This window comes from Cladosporium halotolerans, assembly GCF_011745625.1.
Source record: "Cladosporium halotolerans strain TM138-S3 chromosome Unknown Sca22, whole genome shotgun sequence".
Lineage (NCBI taxonomy): Eukaryota > Fungi > Ascomycota > Dothideomycetes > Cladosporiales > Cladosporiaceae > Cladosporium > Cladosporium halotolerans.
Genome location: NW_027191473.1, coordinates 80,980 through 102,872, shown reverse-complemented (window position 1 = coordinate 102,872; position 21,893 = coordinate 80,980). Strand labels below are relative to the sequence as shown.

Genomic DNA, 21,893 nt, shown 5'->3' with positions numbered 1-21,893 from the left:
TCCTCAAAGGTTCTGTCGCAATTCAGGAAGCCAAATAGGCAGACCAAGCGATCCGCTTCTCGAACAACCGGAAGACGTAGATCGGCGACACGGATCTCCACGCCGTATGGAGGTACAGGGTTGCCGTCGCCATCAAAGTAACCAGGTTGCGCAATAAGGGCGACGTTCGAGGTCCCTACGGAAGAGCTAGCAAGGGTGGAGCCAGGAACCAAAGATGGTTCGGGCCCAGTGAGACTCGAGCCGAATACCGACTGGTTCGGCCTCGTGATTGCCGTCATGGAGCTGGTTTGGGACACTACCGTTCTCGGGGCGCTGGCTGGGCCTTCTGGAAACGAATACGCCCGTGCGATTGAGTTTGGGTTTGGTGATTCATGGTCATCAGTCCAGCGCTGTATCGTGTACGGGCCCGGCTGAGACTCTGGAAGGCTGCGAAGGAGACCCTGCATACTGTGTGGAGAGTGTGCGCTGTCACTGCGCCCACTTTCGGCATTGTCTTCCGAAGGCTCCGACATCGTTCGCCTTACATGTTCAGACAAAGCGGATGAACGGTGTCAGTATGTTTGTTCAGAAAGAGGTATGGAATTGAAAAGGGGACAGAGTGAAGGAAAGGACACACCCGCTGACGGTGTCTCCCCACGCCGCAATACCCAGGGAGCGTCATCAGACAAAGTGATAACTCATTTGATCCTGATGCAGCGGGATGCCACCAGCGTACCACTCGTTGCACGAGAGAGCCTGATCCGACCAGCCTGGTGGTGCCCTCCGCGCCTCCTCATTGCGAAGGAGACGAGGATGTGGCCTCGGCGGCGACGCAGGGTCATTCCACCTACGCTTCAAAGCTCGCGCATGACCGACGATGGAACCCGCGACTGGTCAAAAGCTGGAAACCATCGGGATGGAAGCGCGGCGTCTACGTACCCTCATGACCACGGTCTGGCTGATTCGAATGCGCGCTGGTCAATCAAACAGGCTGCGCAGGCGATTCGTCAAGTCCTTCCCGACAAAGAAGCACTTGAAATACTCACGAAAGCCCACTGGAGTGCGCAACTTCTCCGCCCAGTCCCGTCTTCATGGAGAAGTTCTGATGGCGGATCTCGACAGCGAACACTGGCGAAGCCTTTCGTTGGCTCTGGGCCGCCTTTGAAACGGCATTTGCAAGTTGAGCAAGATAGCTGGCTCGAAGCGCGCTCCGAGACAAGTATTTGGTGAGTACTGTTCCTTTCTATCACCTTGGTGGTACATGGCATTGTTGTTAGCAGTCGTGGCTCTCGTGCCAACGCGACCTGGTCCGGCGCGTCCGTCAAGCGACAGAGAACGCTTCGCGCCCACCAGCACACACAGAGAACCATCTCGGGCTTCCCGTCTGCAGCCTCGACCGGCGATTCGCGCATTTGCTCACCGGCCCTCATGCATAGCGTCCTGCAGGCTCGAGGCGAGCAGCCAATGGCTTGGCTTTGGCGCCGCCGGCGTCGGTTCGACCTTCGCGAGGGAGATCGAAGATTCCGCGCAGGAATAATTCGGCTGTGAATGAAATCGAGATCACGAGATTTTCGGACCTATGTCTATCTAGACGGCCTGCGTAGGAGTATTCGAAGGAAACAATAGAGCAGGAGTAGTGGAGAGAAGCCCATGGTGGATACGCTAACCATTCTGGGATGGCGCTCCTTTTAGTCAGCCGAAGCGCCACCGGTTGGCACATGGGGATGGGAAACAAGGATCGACAATGAATGTACCCGCTCGGCAATCATTTCGTCCATGAAAAGCTGTTACCAGGAAGATGTCAACTTGGTGAAGTTAAAAGGATGGCAGCCTCTCACGCGAGCCTCCTTTACAGCGACAACAGTGGAGGCACGCACCCTCTCCATGATGTTTGCCGAAGTAGGGCTGTTGAATACATTCATTCCGAGAGCTCACTGAACAAGTACCATACTTTAGTCTTGCAGTGAATGAGATCATTCCAATGATCGTATGCAGGAACCGATTGTGTAGCCAGATGTGGAAATTTGTATTCGCAAGTCCGTTGGGACAAGGGCGCGGGAGGAACAGGCCATTGTCTGCGCCGCGCGACAATAGAAGGCTCTTCTAACCCGGAACGATTCAGAAGTGAGATGTTCGGAAAGAAGTGTGATGAGCAGTGAGCGGACTTTGAACAGCAAGGTCGACTCTAAACCAGACGAGCTGTACCACCAACGGACTCCTCGTCTATAAACTTTTTAGCGTCCCGTCAGCCTTGCCATTCATGCTGCATCCGAATATTATGCTAAGACTGAACAATGCTATGCCCATTTAAGCCATACCTACCAAACCAGAGTGAGGGATTGCTGAGGAGAAACGGACATACTGGAACAAGCGAGGAAGGCAAGCAAAGCGCAACTACCTGGAGGAGGGGCAAGATGCGGAGTTGCAATCAACCAATTGCTTGCATACAGGTGCACTGCGCCCTTAGATCAAAGCCTCCTTTCCTGAACACACTGCTAATGAACTGGTAGAGCTGCAGCATCAGAGTTACCTGCCGGCACAGAAAAAGCGAAGCGAACTTGCGAGAAATCATGGATCGGAAGAGGCTGGCAGCGACAGATATTGGAGCGTCTCATTATACTACCAAAGCGCAAATCTAAACCAAGTCGTTATGGCACGACAGAATACAGACTCAGCACAAGTGTTCAATTTTCAAGGCGATGGAGCTGGAGCTGGTAAGCTGAGGTTCTGGCGCCTTAGCCACGTTTTAAGGCTGAAGAGGTGGCGCAGGCCTTGGCGTCTTTCACATGCGCTCGTGGAGTCGAATCGCATGTGACAGCCAGCAACCTCAACGGACCACCACCTTGCTCATGCAGACCTCACATCACCACTGTGCCGCGACAACTAGCGAGACAAACTCAGCAAACCATCAGATACCTCACCGAGTCCACAATAGCGAAACAATAACTGCGTCGCTATTAACAGAACGAAGACTGCTCGGTGGTGCGCCCGGCTGGCCTGCGGACTCGGGCCTCAGGTCGCAACAATAGGATCTTCATTGGCAGGTGACAACAATAGCAGCACATGAAACAGCTATTGTAGCCTTGTGCCAGCTGACTGCCCCAAGAATACCAAGTCTTCTCTCCTTCAACAGCAACCTCCCACCTCACCCACCCACCGCCGAAACGTCGTCCTTCGCATCTTCGCCTCTCCGCCTCTCAGTTGGGGACTATGACCGACACCCTCTGACCAATCCTCTTTACTTCAACCAACCATTGCGCCTCCCTGTGGGAAGCGACTCCGCGACATCCAAAGAACTCAGACTCATCTCCGACCAAGTTATCCAACTGCCCAGCGCCAACCGGTGCCTTCCGTCAAACTGGCTCAAGTCATGAGCTACAGCGGCCACAATGGCCAGCAAGATGCCAACTTCGACTGTGTGTATTCCATGTTGCATTTCCATTGCAGTAATCTTACCCAACACAAATGAGCGCTCTCTGACATGGATAACAGATGCCGACCCTGCACCCTTCGCCTACAATTTCCTTCAGCATGCCCCTGTGGACCATGCGCAAGACCAACCGCACGTCCCGTTGATGGACCAGAATCAGCAGAGCTTCATGGACAACTTTTGGGATCACCCTGACGCCGCTATCGCCAACGAGGAGATCGTGCCGCTACATCTCCGTGGCTTCGGGATTAATGAGAAGGGCGGGGATACCAACATGAGTGCACTCGGCCTGCCATTTTCAAATGCCATGAGCGCCACAAACCCAAGAGTCAGCGGCAGCACGCACATGCCTGCGGCTCAGGTGCCGCGCACTACCAATCACATGGCAATGCCTCACTTGTCACAGAACGATGTGAGTGGTGGCTTCGAAACTTTTTTGCACGATTACGGGCGCAATCTAGACCCGTACTCGCAACAATCTTTGAATCACGACAACCAGGCAGTCTCCGCTCTCTTGAGCATGTCTTCAGATAGCCAAGAGCACTCACAGCCGGCGGTCGCTAGCGAGCTCAGCGGGAGCTCGTGGGGCAATCTCAACATGGTCAACCCAAATGGGTACTCTTCTGGCCAGCTGGGCAGCCCCGCTGTGTCTGTCAATCCCTCCTCTGGATCGACTACCACCCCTCTTACGCCGACAGCCAAGCAGCAGTACCATCGCGCTGGTCGTGCGTCCTCTCACTCCCAGTTCCAGCATCACGACGCTGCCTCACACGTCTCTCATCCTAGCAATTTTGCCCACACCCGCCATCAATCAATGCAGCTTGGCAACTCCGGCAGTCGCATTTTCGACAGCCACTCCCAGCAGTGGCAGTTACCGCAGGCGGCAGTCGGCCTCAGCTTCAGTCAGCATCGTGCGCCGACGCTGCAGTATGGCACCGATCAGAATTTCAGCCAGCAAGGCTACCAAGCTTCCGGCTTTTCAATGGCTGAGGACAAGTCGAATAATCTGTTGAACGTACCTTGGGCTGGGCAGGTTGCTCAAACTTCACATGCTTCTGTCGCTGCAGATGAGCAGGTTACTGGCATGAGTGGCACTGGTCATCAACAGCGCCACAGCGTTCCCAACAATCTTCAACAATTGAGCAACGCCGCTCTGTCGCAGTACACCAGTCCGACTATGCCGCAATCGACCAACCAAATCCTGCCTATGCACACAATGGAAGGCCTCGATGATGCTCAGCAGTCGCGCAAGAGACGCAGAAGCCAGGTTGAAGGTGAATCTCAAGGCGCACAGGAGCTGTCACAGACCTCAGCGCTTGTCGCTAGCCGTGATTCCATCACTCTCGATAGAGAGGTCACCAACGATCACAGCCAGGACACCTTTGCCACCCCGCCAAGCTCATCCAAGCGTCGCAGATCTAACGCGCGTCCGGGCACTGCCAGCACTACCGCGAGCGCATCACCCTCGACACCTGCTCCGGCGACCCTCAAGCGGTCCTCGTCTTCCAAGAAGCGCCGCTCTGAGAGTAAGCCGACACGCAACAACCTTTCTGACACTCAAAAGCGCAACAACCACATTGCCTCCGAGCAGAAGCGCCGTGACGCCATGAAAACCAACTACGACGAGCTTAACATGTTTGTCCCCAGTCTGCGGGGCGGCTCTCACGGTCTTTCACGCTCGGAGGTTCTTCAGCACGCCTCCGACTGGCTGCAGTCCCTCACTCTGGGAAACCAGGCCCTCATGGCTGCCTACGGGATCAGTTTCGATGATCTTGAGGACGAAGACACTGACGCGGAAAACTGAGACAATTCACTTCGAATCGACGGCTTTCGTGCGATTGGCGTTCAAGCATATCATCCTCAACACATCACATCCGATTAAGGCCCGGATTGGAAAGTATCAGCAGCTATCATCACGACTTCAACGACCATCACGATCAGGAACAATGAGGATGGGCTGCAGGCGCAACCAAGCGCTCACCTTTCTACGCTGGATCTCGCGTGCCTAACGGAAAATCATCATCACATGCCTCTCCATCAACTATTTGCTTTTATAATCGACGCGGGCTTCTCTCTGGGCACTTGTTTTCCTTTCCTTGCTTCGGGATCTGCTTCTCCGGATTTCAGCACGATGAGCACATATCCCCATCAAGCACAACATCCACTCTCTGGCGCAGAGCCCTAATCGGGCCACAGCGCTGGTCATCACTTTCAGCGCAGCACGCTGCGCCGGAAGCACCAATCCGTTCGACAAAATCTCAGCGAGGTGTTTTTCTCTGGCGGTCACAATTTCACCAGGTTCTTTTTGATTGCGCGGTCGGTCTTGAGCGAGATATACCCCTATGGACCAGACATTTGTTGTTGCCTTTGTTTTCTGTCTCTCTTCCTGTTTCTGTTCCCCTTTTCCTAACACTGCACCCGGCGGCCTTCTCGAGTCGCTTAGCATCACAAATACCCCACGAGCTTTTCCTTTGATCCAGGTACGTTACCCCTCTGAAACTTGGGCACGAACGAGGACTCTTTGGCTGCGGAAATCTGCGGCGCGATAGCTTCTGCTGCATGCGGAGCGAGAGCCAGCGGTAATTTGGAGATGCGTACTGCGAGTGTTGCGATGGCGGGTCTGGCAGCTGGTCTTGCGGATTCTAGCTACTCGACAAATGCGAAATGGACATACTGATTTGAATGTGTTGTTTCAAATGTGCCGTGACGCCTCTGCGATTCAATGCTGACAACGCCATGTTTGCTGCAGAGCTGTTTTGTGTTCAGATTTGTTCTCGCATGACTCTGCCATGTCAATATATTGTACACTGAGCGACACTAATGCGTCCGTAACCACAAAGCCGGAATTCTGCTGCGAAGAGAATGATCTCTAGCACTTTCGCTCCCTTTCTTCATCTTTCCGAGCTCGCTCACCGTCACTTTTGATGGGTAAAGTGTATGCTCAGACCCATTCGCAACCATACTTCCCAGGAGCAATGTCTTCGGCTCACGAGATCGCGAAGGCCTGACTGTGACTCTGCAGGCCTGGGTACTAAGCGATGTCTAGCTCTGGGCGAGCATTGGACCTCAAGAGGTGCTGCAATGTTCTTGACTTTGCAACGGCCTCCCGGTATTAAGTTCCTTGAGGCCACCTCGGCGAACCCTAGTTCCGCACCCACTCGGCGGAAGTTGGCCCTGTCGAAGGACGGCCTCGCCCATCGACCATCCCTTTCTGAATCTTAATGCCAGGAACGACGTCAAGTCTCTCCGACTGAATCATCATACCCAAGCTTTGAAGCAATCTCTTCCCAGTCCTCGGACTCTCTCACGGAGCCCTCAACTCGACCCGTCCACCCAACCTCTCCCACATCTTCTCCTTGCTGCCCCGAAACTTCGCCTCTACTGACACCAATCCCATCTTTACCCCACAAGAAGATCACATAGTAAACCGCACCACAAGCCCAACCCACCAAATGCGCTTTAAAATCCACCGACTCGGTCTTGCCACCGCGCGCTCCAACTGCACCACCACCACGCGTCGCGCCCAGCACAGCCACCAGATCGCTCACAAGCTGCATGCCCGCAACCATCCATGCGCTCTGCGCCTCCTCCAATGCCCGCCCGGGTCCATCATCCGGGGCGTCATTTGGAGCGCCCAGGGCGGCCACGCTCGTCAACGCGCACAGCACCGCGCTGAACCCGCACATCTTCCAGCCCCACTCGCCGTGGAGTCGATAGAGCGCGTGCGCGCTCGTCGTCAAGCTGGTACTCAGCGCGAGCCCGAAGACGTGCGCGGCGCTCATGCCCGGGACGCGAGCGCAGGCGGGGGCGACGGCGTTGAGCGCGAGCATGTTACCCACGAAGTGGGCGAGGTTGAACTGCGTGAAATTGGCCGTGAGAAGGGTCCAGTAGCGCTTTCTGCTGAGAGTCAACGGCGAGAGGGCCAGGGTGGATGTGAGGCGTTGCAGGGCCTCGCGGACGTGCGACGAGACGTGGTCGGTTCTGAGGGAGGCGGTTTTGTCGGGGAAGTAGTGCGCGATCCAGCGCGCGTTCCAGCTCGAGGGCCATGATTCGAGGGCATGGCGGGTTGCGAGGACTTTGGTTATGTAGTATGCTGCTGTTGCCGGGATGTTGAAGAGGCCGAGGGCTACCAAGGCCGTTGTTGGAGAGGGCTGATATGCAGGCGCGCGGGTGTGAATGATGACGCGAAACTTGCGCCAGGCGGTGGTGGCATGTTGATGCTGTATGGATGTGCAGTCCATGGCTTTTCGATTTGTCTGTTGAAATGGTCGCCACTAAAAGGCGCATGGGATGGCGTACGAACGGGGTTTAGGTAACAGAAAGAGGAGGCTATCTCGACTTCGCCGAATTGTTGGATGGTAGCGAATCCTATCAAAACGTGTGAGAATGATCTTTAAAACAAAATCGCTCGGGACATCATCTTTCAAATATGATTGAGTGGAGCGACAATGTCACGGAATACGTAGAAGTCACAAAGGAGCGTCCATTGCGTTTAGTGAACGGGTTGTATGCATCGTTCTATAACACGTCGAGCTCGTACCTGTCGTCTGCTCACCCGGAATTTTGAGTTTCCTCTGCGCAGGTAAACCCCACCACCAACCCCCACCATGCCCATAGCCCGCCGAAACATTTAAAAGAGAGCTCGGCGAGCCAGTCCTACAAATCGTTTCACCCTAGAATCGTACGTGGACACAAAAATGACAGGTCACTCGCACGATCACGATCACGGTCACTCTCACGAGGGCCAGGACCATGGCCACTCACACGAGATCTTGGACGGCCCGGGTTCCTTCCTCGGCCGCGAGATGCCTATTATCGAGGGCCGCGACTTCAAGGAGAGAGGCTTCACCGTGGGCATTGGTGGGTATGTCCTTCCTTGAGAGCTCTCCCGTCTGGATCAACAGCATGGAAATGCTAACGCAGTCTTCCAAGTCCTGTCGGCTCCGGTAAAACAGCCCTGATGCTTGCCCTGTGCCTCGCCCTCCGCGAGAAGTACAGCATAGCTGCCGTCACGAACGACATCTTCACACGCGAGGACTGCGAATTCCTCACGCGCCACAAAGCGCTGCCCGCCGAGCGCATACGTGCGATCGAGACGGGCGGCTGCCCGCACGCCGCCGTCCGCGAGGATATCTCCACCAACCTCGCCGCGCTCACCGACCTGCACAACGAGTTCTCTACCCAGCTCCTCCTCATCGAGTCCGGCGGCGACAACCTCGCGGCGAACTACTCGCGCGAGCTGGCGGACTTCATCATCTACGTGATCGACGTGAGCGGAGGTGACAAGATCCCTCGCAAGGGCGGACCGGGCATCACACAGAGCGATTTGCTGGTCGTGAACAAGACGGATTTGGCGGAGTTGGTGGGCGCGGACTTGGGCGTGATGGACCGGGATGCCAGGAAGATCAGGGAGGGCGGACCGACGATTTTCGCGCAGGTCAAGAACGGCAAGGGCGTGGATGCGATTGTGGATCTGATCCTGAGCGCGTGGAGGAGTTGCGGTGCTGCTGAGAGCGGCTCGAAGTAGGTTAAGCTGAGTAGTCAGTTTGCAACGTAGTTAGTGCCTGGCGAATCACACGGTTGACAGGCCGATGGGTGTGATGATCACGAGCCGTCTGTCTGCCCAGGTATACCATCAATCCGCTATGGGTGTCTGTGCGTATGCGAGCGGAGCTCAGATGTTGAGTACCGGGTACCGAACACAGGTGTTCGATCCTTTGAGAGGGCATCTCGGAGAAGTCTGCAGGTCTGAGCTTGAACCCCGATCATGACCTGAGCGGCGTACGCAGATCTGAGGGGTGGTGAGCCAGACGGAGGCTTTTTTCGGAGAATCGACCAATGCACGACGCAACGACGCTGGTCATGCCATGGGACGTGCAGCTCTCGCAGCCGCGTCCGGGCAGGCATTGGCTCGTTCGCCGCGTGGCTTGCGCATGTGCCGTCTTAACATATATCTCTATAATTTTGTTGTCACGCACGATTCTCATCCACACAACGTAGGCACGCCAAATATCTGCGTTGTGCTCCAGTCCGCATATAATACCGGGTGCGCCATCGCTCTATTTCGCGACCAGCTCAAACGCCCCTCCTTCGGCTTGCTGTCGCAACTCCCGCGCGCCGAAACGCGTTCCTCCGGGTCCAACCTTATAACGACAGCTTCAGGATTTCCGCGCTCCACTACTGGCACTACTCCCTTTCCGATGCGAAGCTACGGGGACCGAATTACACTCCAAGCCGAACCCTGTGATTGGAACGGCATGTTCGACCTGCCACGCTGTTTCCAGCTCCTCAACTGAGACATGCCTGACGCTAAAGATCTCATACCCGGACCTCCTCAGGCGCATACCTAATTTCTTCCCAACGCACTCCAATGCCGACCTAGCCTCCTCCGTTCAGCGACAATGGACGGCGGAGTACCCCTCACATTGGCCAACCCGGCCGCCCACGCTCCTGGCATTTCTTCTCCGACTCGTCGCCAATTGATCTCTCGTTCGCCTTCAAGATCCTCTTCTAGACTACAATTCGCCCAACCGCGAGACACAGACCCAGTCCTTCGGAGTCTTTCGCCTACAACCACTCTCCGCGCATTCGCCGAGGCCAGTCGCATCTCTGCCGACGATGCCCTTCATGCGGCTTTACAAGATTCGTCGCCTGCTCAGCGCAACCTTGGAGCCAGAGCCGCGCAAACATGTCTAGACGTGCGATCATGGGCGCGCGAAATGGAGGGCTGGGAGTGGTCGGGAACATTCGACGTTCCTGAGCCGACAAGGAAGAGGCAGAGGTTGAGTACAATGAGCACGGGAAGCCTCTCGCGGGAGGTCAGCACCAATGACCAAGAGATCGACGATTCGGAATACTGGGGGAGTTTACCAGCCAAGACAGTGAGAGAATACGAACAACGCTGGGACGAGATCGCGCAGCAATTGGACGAGATCGATATGGAAGAGTTGAAAGAGTTCGCATTGTCGGCGCACAACCAGGCTGGCACTGGTGCTGCTTCGATCGACGATAGCATTGGCGCGATAGGTGCCGCGACGGATTTGAGGAAGCTGGATGATTTCACGGCGATCGTGACCGCAACGATCATGCAGACATTGCCATTCTTGTCGCGCCTCAACAGCATGTTGACTACCTGGAGGGTGCGTCTTGCGATCCTGCGCCAGGCACCGCTCTATCTGAAGCTATTGTGGCAGGCGCGCGCTGATCTCGATCAAGGTTGGGGGTCCCTTGCCAATTTGCCCATTGGTGGTGAGAATTTGCCGCGGCCAGCCTTCACCAGAGGAGACATGATCGAATTGAAAAGCCGTATGGAACACGATATTGGCAAGCTCGGTATGAAGTTGGACAGATTCCTCGATGACCTTGAAGGTCGACCGGAGACTGTACCCGAGAGCTGGATCGAAGAGTTGGAGTCAATGGAACAAAATTACGCCGAGTGGACCATTCGTGCTGAGAGGAAGATATTGGAGGACGATTTGCGGAAGAATAGATGGTCTAAGAGGCTGTCATCTGCTGCTCAGACTCGCTCCAGGAGTTTCCGCAGCTCCACGATGCCTGAGTCTCCGGTGAACGGCCTCGCTAATGGGCACAATGGCGGAGACGCTGGGGCTGGTGTTCGATCTCCGATCGAAAGAACGAATGATATTGGCAGCGCATTGTCACCTCCGATCGAAGGCCGCGAGCCCAGCCCTGCTCCAACATTCGACCTCATGCCTCCGCCCATCCCAGAGCTAGCAAGAAACGATTCCAACACCATTCCATCAGCACAAGCGGATCATATCATCGAGCCCATTCCTCGGGCTTCCACCGCGGCATCACGGAGATCAAGCAGATCTCGGCATGTCCCTATCATTCTCCCCTATGTCGGTGATGGCCAGAAATACCCTAGCGAGGGCATTACTGGCGATTCATCATCACCTATCGAACCGCCAGCTTCGGATCTCCTTCCAGAACCCGCGAAATCAAACAGCGAAGTACCGGCTTTGTCTGTAGCCAAAAGACGCGCATTTTTCACCGGCGACATAGAGAGGACGCAGTCGTTGCAGAGAGCCACCAAGACGCCTGTAAGACCGTTCGAGCACGCTAGCAATGCGTTCGCACGACTCTTTAAGCAGGAGGGAGCGCCATCGCCAGAGCGCAGCCGCAGCACTTCGCTCAGGTCTGAGATCCGTCGTCGTAGCGGAAGTGGCAAGAGTGAGAATGGAGTTATTTGGGGTGGTAGGACGCCCGCCAGTCCCAAATCGTCCATACGAAGAAAGACGTCTGAGGGCAGTTCGCGAGACCTGTCGAAGGACAGAGGTACTACACCAAAGGCCGATCCTGTCGCGGCCGATGCCGATGCACCGCCGGTGCCTGTGCTCCCTGCGCCTGACCTGCCACCAAAGAGCCCGAGACGATCGCTGCAGAGTCCAGCGAAGATCAAATCGCAGTCGTCTACCCCCGCATCTCCAAATCGCGGACAGAAGAAAGCTGAACCCTTCCCCGAATTCGATTTCGGCGAGAATTGGCCCTTGTCTCCACCCGAATCGATTTACGAACGCGGCGGCCCCGTAGACGCACAAACGGCTCGTCTCTATGCTCAAGCATCAAATGAGAGTACGGGCATGACTAGTCCCAAGAAACCGATGGAGAGCGATTCCTTCCACCGCATGTTTGTCGATAGCCTGCCAGGTACTCCTGACGAGCGCTCGGAGTCTCCCGCGTTGGTATCGGACCTGCCGGCTTCGTTCCCTGAGCCACCAAAAAGTCGGTTGCCTGTCCGGAGTTCGGTCGTGCCGACGGTCGAAAGCTTCATGCTCGAGAACTCCCCTGGGTCGGTCTTTCATGCTCAGTTCCAGGAAGAAAGCGTTCCTGCATCGAGTGTGCCAGTTACCGAAAGACCCCAGCACATCGACCTTCCTGCAGATTCCAGCTTGCCTTTGCCAACGAATGCTTCCGAAGATCCCAAGACTCCAAATTCAATCACTTCAGACACTTACTCGCCTGAGATCCAGGACGCTAGAGTCAGCTATTTTCAGATGGCGTCACCCTCGCTGTCACGAGCAAACAGCGTTGCTACAACTTCGCCGCAACAGAATAGACCACGAAGCTCATATACTATGTCGTCTATGCAACTACAAGACCCGCCGCAGGAGGACGAGGAAGGTGCCAATCAAGAGCGTATCAATGAAAGCCTCCAAATGCGTCGAGCAAGCAAGATGAGCATCGGAAGCCAAAACATCTTAGAAGTCAAGAGTATCGATCTCTCACCTCGCAAAAGTAGCGCATCTCCTATGGATCACGACGTGCAGCCGATCGAAGACGCTCTCGGCAGGCCGCCACGCCGCGAAGAGGAGCCCGCATTTCCAACCCCGCCTGCCATCCACGAGGAACGCCCAAGGACGCCAGTCTCTCCTTTAGCCGGATCTCCAGGTCCAAGCTGGCTGAAACACAAGACATCCAACCTCAGCGTCGTCTCCAAGGAAGCAAGTCCAGCGGCCGAGATAGGTGCTTTGAACTCGTTCATGGGAAAGCGTCGCGGTCCGGCTACTCAACAAAGCGATCTTTCACCTCCTTCCTTCGAACTCAAACCCGAATCAGACACCTTCGACCGCCAAGTCAGCAAAGTCCTCCAAAAGATCCCCGCCTCAATCCGCTTCCGCACCGGCGCCACAACACCACAACCTCGCGCCGCCGACCCACGCTCCTACGGCGGCCCTCGACCCAAAAACAACCCCCGCGCCCCATCCCGCACATCCACCAACCCCGGCGCCCTCACCCTCGCCCCCGCCGACCCCTCGCCCAGCCGACGCCACGCCACCGCCAACGAGCCCGAAGTCAAACTCTACCACCTCACGCAAGCCGGCCGCGAAGAGCCCATCAAGCTCTTCGTGCGCCTCGTCGGCGAGGGCGAGCGCGTCATGGTCCGCGTCGGCGGCGGCTGGGCCGACCTCGCCGACTACCTGCGCCAGTACGCCGAGCACCACGGCTCGCGCACCGTCTCGGCTTCCGCCGGCGACGTCGACGTCAAGGCCGTCTCCTCCCCCATCGCCGGCCCCAACGGCGCGATCCACCCCGCGCTCAGGCGGCAGGCTAGTGGCCCGCTGTTTTCTGCTGCGTCGGGGCGCAGGTCGCCCATGCCGCCGACGCCGCCGCAGGTGCAGGGGGAGAATTTGGATCCGAGTGCGGCTGCTGCGATGGTGACGCCGGACAGGCCGGCGATCCCGGCCAAGTCGGCTTCGCGCCCGTCGACGGCGGACTCGAATCTTTCTAGTGGCAAGCACAGTTCGCCGGAAATTGGGCTCGCGGGTTTCGGCAGTGGTGGGAAGCGTGAGCTGCCGGAGCAGAAGGCGCGGTGGGTTGAGGGGATGGTAGAGAGAGTGCAGAATGCTGGCGGTGGGGAGCAGAAGGGGCAGAAGCAGAAGGGTTTCACAGAGCTGGGGACGGTGGGAGGGACCAGGAGGGTTGTATTTAGGAATGCTGGCGGTGCATGAGCGTGGACAGTGGCTCGGAGAGGGATTTGCTTGATCGCCATCAGATGGCGATATTTCCTTTTCCTTTTTGCTTTCGCATTTCATTGGTCGGGATAGGGTACCTGGTAGGCTGGAGAATCGGAGGATTCCTTTGTTAGAAAGCAGAGCACAGCATACATATACCCGGTTTCATAGCGGGCATTGGCATTTCTTATTTTCAGTCGAATCCGCATTGTCTGCCTATTGCTCTCATTTCGTTCAGCCTAATTTTCTGTATCCATCATGAGGTCTGCTACACGACGTTGATGCGGTTGTCAATACCAGCGCTATGTCCAACCCGGTTGTCATTACCAGCGCTATGTCCATCCCCAATTTCTTTGGCGCTTGGCAGCTGCGTGCGGATAACTAGCGAGGCGTAGGTAACCCGTCCGTAAAGTAGCGATTAGTCTTATACTATAGGTAGTAATTGCTCGGTCGTGTCCTATAGGTTGCGAGATTCATCTTTTGGGTAATCTTTCATTAGCGGTACTAAGTATACTAATTATACTAATTACTATAACTATAGTACAAATTTTTTTTAGTATATAAGAAACTAAGAAAACTATTGGTATATTAGGACTATCGTCCTAAGTGACTACCGTCACGTGAGTGCAAGTCAGATGACTAAGAAGTCGGGTTAGTACTTGGTAGAGAAAATACGAAGTATAGAAGTAAAGAGATAGTAAATAAGTCCTAATTCTAAGTAGTTACTATCAATAATAAGTTGAATATAAGAATACCGATAGTCTTCTTAAGTTCCTATATACTAAGGAGACTCGTACTATAGTTATAGTAATTAGTGTAATTAGTATACTTAGTACTACTAAGTAACTAATTACTAAGCACCTAGTTATATAACTCGAGGGTGCTTAGTAATGTTATCAAGGATGTCGCGCTAAGTAGTTTAGCCGCATCCTAAAGTTTAGTGGCCTTAGGCTATACAAACTTATATTCTTAACACGATATTCTTATATTTAACTTACTATTTAGTTTAAAGAAGATATTATACTAATTCTATAACTACTAATTAGATTTTTAAAGATTCTATCACTACTTAAGATGAGTAGAATATTTAAGTTCTCTACACTGTAGTCTATTTTACAAGTTTCTATTCCTTACGTAAGCGATACTCTAAAGCGTAATTTATAACATACACTTGAGTAATTATCGTACTATCGCATTAGACCCCCTAGGTATTCTCTTAGTACCTACTAAGCCTAAACAATGCGATTCACTTACGCTCCCTTTTAAGCCTTACTGATCATGAATGTGGTCTAGTATGCATGCACTTATGAGCCCGCATATGCGTATATGCCCTACCACCGGTCACTGCCCGGAGGCTTTGCCAAGCACTCGATTGGATGCAGTTCTCTCTGTCGCTCAGCATCCCGTCAGGGCTCTCTCATTATGACCAAACCCTTACGCATAACTCTAGGAGCAGGAAGTCTATTCTTGAAAGAGACACGACTGCCTAGACGGCCTCAGCCCATCGGATAAGATCATGCTTTGCTACCTGGAAGTTGACTTCCCATTGGTGATAATGCCATGGTAAAGGCATTTCTGGACGAGCTGTCATAATGATAGATGCCATGGTAAAGGCATTTCTGGACGAGCTGTCATAATGACAGATGCCATAGTAAAGGCATTTCTGGACGAGCTGTCATAATGATAGATGCCATGGTAAAGGCATTTCTATACGAGCTGTCATAATGATAGATGCCATAGTAAAGGCATTTCTGGACGAGCTGTCATACTGACAGATGCTATGGTAAAGGCATTTCTAAACGAGCTGTCATAATGATAGATGCCATAGTAAAGGCATTTCTGGACGAGCTGTCATACTGACAGATGCCATGGTAAAAGCATTTCTGGAGGCCGCAGTGGATCTATAATACAGCCATGCTTCAAACTCTTCGCTCTTTGAGAGCAAGCACTAAGCTCTCAAGAACCATAGCCAGCTGAACACACCCAACTCCTCGTACCCAAAACCTCCATATTGCACAATGGCGGATTCGTCAAAAGTCCCAGCGTCAGTCTTCCTACAGCTGCACCATGGCATTTCTATGCTTACAAGCATACAGTCCGATCTACACGACAGATTACAAACCCCATCCCACTGAGACGATGAAAGCGGCGCAGTGGACGGGCACAAAATCCGTCACGGTTGGCGAGGTTCCCAAGCCCACTATCACAGCGCCTAAAGACGCCATCGTGCACATCACGCACTGCTGCATTTGCGGCTCAGACTTGCACATGTACGGCGGTGAGATGAACCAAGCGATGCAAGAAGGGGACATCATGGGCCATGAGGCGATTGGCTACGTCGATGAAATCGGTCCAGAAGTCCAGAAGATCAAAGCCGGCGACCGAGTCATAATCCTACCCGTCATCGCGTGCGGCGATTGCTTCTACTGCAAGGAACAGCAGTACTCACTCTGCGACAAAACCAACCCCTCGAAAATGATGGAGAACCTGTACGGACATCGCCTTTCCGGCATTTTCGGTTACTCTCACCTTACTGGTGGCTATCCAGGCGACCAAGCGGAGTTCTGTCGCGTGCCGAACGCCGACCTGGTGCTCATCAAGTGCCCTGAAGACATGCCTGCAAAGAAAGCTCTTGCCCTTGCCGACGTCACCGACACGGCCTGGCACGGCGTAGAGCTTGCCGAAGTGCGCGAAGGCGACGTTGTCGGTGTCTGGGGCTGCGGTCCTATCGGCCTCTCGATTCAAAAGCTTTCCAAAGAGATCCGCGGCGCGAAGAAAGTATATGCTATCGACAAAGACCTCCATCGTCTCAAAATCGCGGAGTCTTTTGGCATGATACCTGTGGATGTTTCCAAAGTGGAGCCTGATGAGTATATCCTGTCCGTCGAGCCACACGGTCTCGACCGCGGGATTGAAGCAAGTGGCTTCCGCAGCACAGGTTCGACCAAGCACAAGATCATGAGGGCAACAGGACTCGAGGGTGACAGTGCCGACACTGTCACCCAGGCAATCAAAGCCACGCGGAAGGGCGGGAACGTTGCGTTGATTGGAGATTTCTTCTTCAACACTAATATGTTCCCTATCGGTATGTTGATGGAAAAGACCATCACTCTCAGGGGCGGACAATTAATGGCGCAGAAGGTTTGACATCGCTAGCCTGTCATGAATACTCAGGTACCGCTAGCTGACAGTCTACAGTACTACCCATACCTCTTAGACTTGGTCAAGGAAGGGAAGTACGATCCTTCGTTTGTGTTCACTAAAGTCGGTGAGTAAATAGTATTCGTCGATCTCAAATTATACAGTGCTGATAGTGATGTCTTGCAGATGACTTTGAGAATATTCCACAGGAGTATGACATGCAATACCACCAGACGGTTCCAGGCGGCTTGAAATCAATAATGGTCACACCATACGGCCGTGCACTGGGTCAGCCGCTGTGAGCTGTCGATGTTCAGTAAGCTTTCAAGTACATAGGACGCGACGTGCATACCTTAATCGCCCATTAACTACCTTCAATCAATCCCTTGCCTTTCCTGCCTTTCCATGTCGGCAATCGAGCGCGCGTGTGATCCGTTGCCACAATACCCTCTTGCAAACCCAGATCTGTGAATCGATCTTGGCCAAGATATGCAACACGTTATAGCATTGTTATCCGTCGCAGTTATATTCGCATGTCGACGCACCGGCTCGGCGGCTTTTCGTTTGTAGCAGTGGCGATGTTGCCATATATGTCGGCTATAGCAGTGCGTCACACCAAGGTCTTTACAATTGCAGAGCGTTCGGGGCCAATAAATTTGTGCGATAAGTCTGATTGAGACACAGATTACAAACTGCTTACAGACGATACGCAAAACCTTCTTCGGGCTACTTCGCGAAGGAAATCGATTTGATGAGTTGCCCTAGATCACTACGCCAAGCTAGCGTCTACGTCTTCAACAACGTGCGTATTTTGCATTAGATCATTGCGGATGGCCTGCACTCTCAGTCTGGTCTAGCCAATCGTTGGATTTGGCGGGTGAGAGGCGTGTCGATAGGGCCGTACGCAAGCTGCAATAAGTCAGTCACGAGCAAAAATGGAATGCGAGTGAGGGTCTCTTACTTCTCCAAGAACTCCTCCGGTGCGGCTTTGCAACCAGTCGTGCGAGAGCAGAGCTTCATTTGGGCGCTGTAGGAAGCTATTGATCCGGACTTGATGAAATACGTTAATATTGTCGTTGCAGACGGAATGGTATGCAGCCTTAATCACACGCTCAAAGCCGTTTAAATTGAAAGCAATTCAGGCTCAGTGGTGAAATCCAGGTGCCTAACGAGAGCAGCAACATCGAGGAGGCATTTCCGATGGGGTCATCAAAGCCATGGAATGAGCTCTAGCTAGGGAAAGGTCTCTTTCGCACAGGTCTCATTACACACCACGTTGCTCTGCTTTTTTGGTCTCGCTCTAGCGCCGCAAGGTCCTGCATAGGGGATACAATGGCTACAATTAGCATCTATCGAGAGCTGAAAATTACCCAAGTTCCATCCAATGTTGAATATAAATCAAGATCGGCCACGCATAGATAATGAGCTTTTCCCTTTTTCCTTTTGCTGGATGAGCTATGGTACTCGCGACCGAGGCTTCTCGTGACATAGCCCAAACCATACTTGAACGAAATAGCTAGCCATGCCAGCCTATGTGTTCGTATCGACCATCCTTTTACCAGGACGAAAACCATGTACGGAGCGGAAATAAAATGCTCGCTCTAATATTCACCAACCAACAGATAAATCACGGAGTAGTGCACAGATCAATCCATATATCGATACATAGACCAATCCACAATCAATCCACGGATCGATTCACGGATCAAAGATCACATGTCTTGGAGCGTTTAGAAGTCAATGATCCCAAGAAATCGTAAAGTGCAGTGAGACAGTCCATGTAACGGGAGACCGCGGCGCAGCAGGTGTCCATTTAAATGCGATGTTCACCGTGTTCTGTAGAGACCGGCACTCATATAACAATGCGGCTCCGAACTCAATGAAGAAACCGCGAGTCGGCGAGGGCTACGTAATACGGTTCCCAAGCGACCGGATGATGCGATGGCCGAACAACCAGAAGCCGAGGCCGATGACCAGGCCAGCCACAGCGAGTATTCAAATACTGACTCTTGCTGTTGCCAGACGTTCAAAATCTTTTCCTGGTGATACCATGATTGTGGTATGCTTCTAGAATGCACAAATCAAATCTTGATCCCGTATGGCATCCTCGTAATCGACTTTGATGTTCTGCTTTCGCCTTTAACGTGAGATTTAGAAGAAGCTTGCGTACATTTTTCATGACCATCGTTTAAAGGCAGTAGTCGAGACGTGATGCAATTGATGATGGTACGTTTTGGGGAGCGACGGACATTCCTATCGTCCGCAGACGTCTTCGGGAGTAAGTCTAGTGACGCTACGCGGCAGCTTGAAAAGGCACTGCCATCTTGCACTATAATGCGAGCTTAACTCGCTTCTGTTCCAAGCTCCAAGTTGCCGAACGCCAACCTCCAAACTTCATAATCGAGGGCTCTCTCTTGCTGTTCTTTGTCGTCTCTTGTGCTTCCATGCATGGGTTGAGTAAGGAAGGCCGCTCGCAAGGTAAAAGCCTGCGTGAGTACTGTTCTTTGTCGCTGATGTCAGCGTAGGAATCCTGATCGTTTTCAGTTTGCTGCGCAGCTTCTCTCTCTCGCTACTTGGCCAGCAGTTTGCTTGAAATCGGTACGCCGAAACGGTGAGCGAAGGCAGACGATCGGAGAGTCATTTCCGGAACGCGCCAAATACGGCGTAGAAATCTGCAACAATTCGGAAATGGAGAAGTACAGCCCCGGTTGTACTGAAGACGCATTGTTAGGATTATGAGATCCTGAATGACCACGTGTGGTATAGTCAGGTGACTAAAGATTCAGCGCTAGGCTCTGATATGAAGCCGTGGCCTGATTTGAATAGCTTGCACAGTGTATCAGACTGAAAGCTTTGGTAGTGTCATGTGAATTCTAAATCAAATCCTGAATGCGTTAAGGTTGCCATGAATGGTCATTCGCCATTCCTTCTCTCCCTGTCGACATGAATTGGAGTGTAGTATCCAAAATGTCCTGGGTAAGCGCAGGAGCTGATCTTTCCTTAGCAAGTGCACACGCTAAACGAACTACGCCCTTAATCTGTCTTCCATTCAACTCATGATTTCCTAGTTCTTTCAATATCACCTCCGAGGAGATTGGAAGAGACGCGCGTCGGAGAAGATTGTCCCAGATTTGGATGCGGGCCTCGAAATCCAGTGATTCGTATCGCAAGGCGACGGTCACCCTACTCTCAAATGCTGGATCGAAGGATCGTACTCGGTTAGTCGTGAGAAACAGTATACCTGGGTGATATTCAAGAAGGCGAAGCATTACGCATACCATAGAGCTTCGCACCAAGTCGGAAGTGCTCCGCTGCTCTAAGAACACGTCTGCTTCGTCCAGTACGGTGATTGCGTTCCACTCGGCGCAAAGATCCAGCACGTCAGAAAGCCGATGTTCCATTTCCTGGGGGGTCAAGCCCAACTCGCCCATAGTCACATAGTAGAGCGGTCGGCGAAGAAGCTCAGCGACGGCCTCAGCTGTTAGCGTCTTACCGACGCCAGGAGGTCCATGTAGTAGGAATATCGCACCACTCTGTTTGCCCCCCCACAATGTCGTCAATATCGTGGTCGTTCCCAAATCGCACCAAGGCTCGTATCAGTTGTTTACGTTCTTCAGCCAAGACAAGTTCCTGGAACGCTTTGTCATTGAACTCGATATAGCTGAGGCCGGAGACCAACACATGACCCCAGGACTTGGCAGAAAAGCTAAAACCGACTAGAGCAGGCCAGCAGTATAGCTGGAACTCTTCCGGAACCGTTTCCCAAAGCAGAAGCGTATCTGTCGATGAGCCTCTTTTGGAACTAGTGTTTTTCCATCGTCGATAACGCTCAGCAAGCTTGATCATGGCCAAGGTTGGCTCGTCAAGTCCCTGAGATGCATGGTGGCCTAAGAGTGCGCCTCGGTCTACGTCTATCATACCCCGGCCACTAGAAGGTAGCCGATTATATGCTGAGCCAGAAAGCGAAGCATTATTTTGCTGAGAGGGTCGAGAATGACGAAAGAATGAATCGCCCTCGTAGCGTAAGAATTTTGCACCGCCAGCTGCATACTTGGTGTAGCTTTCTCCTCGCTCCTGAAGATGAGATTTCTCGAGTCTACTCAGGGGAACGTACGTAAGGTGTGAAAGCGGTCTTGCACGGACGCCACTCCACGCGTTTAAGCATTCGGTCACGCTCACCACTGTAACGTGGCTACCCATGGTCGCTACAAACTCCAGAATCCAAGTGAAACTCTTCTGTACCCCAGTTATATTTCGATGCTCCTGATAGTACGAATCGACAACGTAGAAGACGGCAGGCGTTCCTCCTAAATATGTTGTACTGTATACCGGAGTATCGTGCCGGTATAGCTCACCGAGAGCTTCAAACGTAATCGATCCGTCCTTGATACATTCTCGACCCTCGCGAATTTCGGTGGAGAAGATGTCCTCGACTGTCTGAATAAGCTCGCTCAATCCAGCGACGTGAATAGGATGCGCAGCAAAGTGAAGCTGAAAACCAAAGCCGGACAAATGATTCAAGACACGGTGTCTCCAGTATTCAGTGAAGGCTGGGAAAGGCGTTTCTAATCCTGCGTTGTATTTGCCAATTGCGTAATGTAGACATCGCAACCGGCCGAGAATCATGTATAGCTCCGGAGCAGGAACGTTGTTGAGATGTGGACCACCTAGATAATGTCGTACAACGATTTTTACTGAGATAGATGCTGAGGGGCCAGGCAAGTCGAAGAATTTGAACACTTTGTCCTCTTTTGTTGACCCTGTAGTCAAAAATGGCGGCTGAGCAGGCTCCTGGACGTTCTTGCATGGCGGCTGACGCATGTCTCGGGCAACGGGAAGCGGTGGTGGTGCAGGTATGTCCATTGTCG

The 21,893-nt window shown here is 53.2% G+C and overlaps 5 protein-coding genes across 5 annotated transcripts; 4 read left to right on the top strand and 1 right to left on the bottom strand.

Moving 5' to 3' along the window:
• The first annotated feature begins 3,036 nt into the window (after nt 1-3,036).
• On the top strand, nt 3,037-6,092 carry WHR41_06133 (uncharacterized protein). The gene is made up of 2 exons (XM_069374738.1): nt 3,037-3,395; nt 3,472-6,092. Exons 1-2 carry the CDS (start codon nt 3,350-3,352, stop codon nt 5,211-5,213), a joined length of 1,788 nt encoding a protein of 595 aa, XP_069228070.1. The 5' UTR covers nt 3,037-3,349; the 3' UTR covers nt 5,214-6,092.
• Nucleotides 6,093-6,645: 553 nt separating this feature from the next.
• Nucleotides 6,646-7,650, bottom strand: WHR41_06132 (uncharacterized protein; the record flags this gene model as incomplete). Its single annotated transcript, XM_069374737.1, has 1 exon — nt 6,646-7,650. One exon carries the CDS (start codon nt 7,648-7,650, stop codon nt 6,646-6,648), a length of 1,005 nt encoding a protein of 334 aa, XP_069228069.1.
• Nucleotides 7,651-8,003: 353 nt separating this feature from the next.
• WHR41_06131 (putative urease accessory protein ureG-like) lies at nt 8,004-9,048 on the top strand. Its single transcript, XM_069374736.1, has 2 exons — nt 8,004-8,273; nt 8,342-9,048. The coding sequence occupies exons 1-2, from the start codon at nt 8,107-8,109 to the stop codon at nt 8,934-8,936; spliced, it is 762 nt and encodes a 253-aa protein (XP_069228068.1). The 5' UTR covers nt 8,004-8,106; the 3' UTR covers nt 8,937-9,048.
• A 762-nt stretch (nt 9,049-9,810) lies between these two features.
• WHR41_06130 (uncharacterized protein) lies at nt 9,811-13,881 on the top strand (the record flags this gene model as incomplete). The annotated part of the gene is made up of 1 exon (XM_069374735.1): nt 9,811-13,881. The coding sequence occupies one exon, from the start codon at nt 9,811-9,813 to the stop codon at nt 13,879-13,881; it is 4,071 nt and encodes a 1,356-aa protein (XP_069228067.1).
• Nucleotides 13,882-15,809: 1,928 nt separating this feature from the next.
• On the top strand, nt 15,810-17,425 carry WHR41_06129 (uncharacterized protein). Its single transcript, XM_069374734.1, has 4 exons — nt 15,810-15,928; nt 15,981-17,025; nt 17,083-17,152; nt 17,212-17,425. The coding sequence occupies exons 1-4, from the start codon at nt 15,903-15,905 to the stop codon at nt 17,325-17,327; spliced, it is 1,257 nt and encodes a 418-aa protein (XP_069228150.1). The 5' UTR covers nt 15,810-15,902; the 3' UTR covers nt 17,328-17,425.
• Nucleotides 17,426-21,893: the final 4,468 nt, after the last annotated feature.

Excerpts from the sequence above, each read along its gene's own strand:
- WHR41_06131 (XM_069374736.1), top strand. The coding sequence starts at position 8,107 with ATGACAGGTCACTCGCACGATCACGATCACGGTCACTCTCACGAGGGC. Across the intron at positions 8,274-8,341 it reads TTCACCGTGGGCATTGGTGG|TCCTGTCGGCTCCGGTAAAA; the intron begins GTATGTCCTTCC and ends CAGTCTTCCAAG.
- WHR41_06129 (XM_069374734.1), top strand. The coding sequence starts at position 15,903 with ATGGCGGATTCGTCAAAAGTCCCAGC. Across the intron at positions 15,929-15,980 it reads GATTCGTCAAAAGTCCCAGC|TCCGATCTACACGACAGATT; the intron begins GTCAGTCTTCCT and ends ACAAGCATACAG. Across the intron at positions 17,153-17,211 it reads GTTTGTGTTCACTAAAGTCG|ATGACTTTGAGAATATTCCA; the intron begins GTGAGTAAATAG and ends GATGTCTTGCAG.
- WHR41_06133 (XM_069374738.1), top strand. The coding sequence starts at position 3,350 with ATGAGCTACAGCGGCCACAATGGCCAGCAAGATGCCAACTTCGACT. Across the intron at positions 3,396-3,471 it reads GCAAGATGCCAACTTCGACT|ATGCCGACCCTGCACCCTTC; the intron begins GTGTGTATTCCA and ends CATGGATAACAG.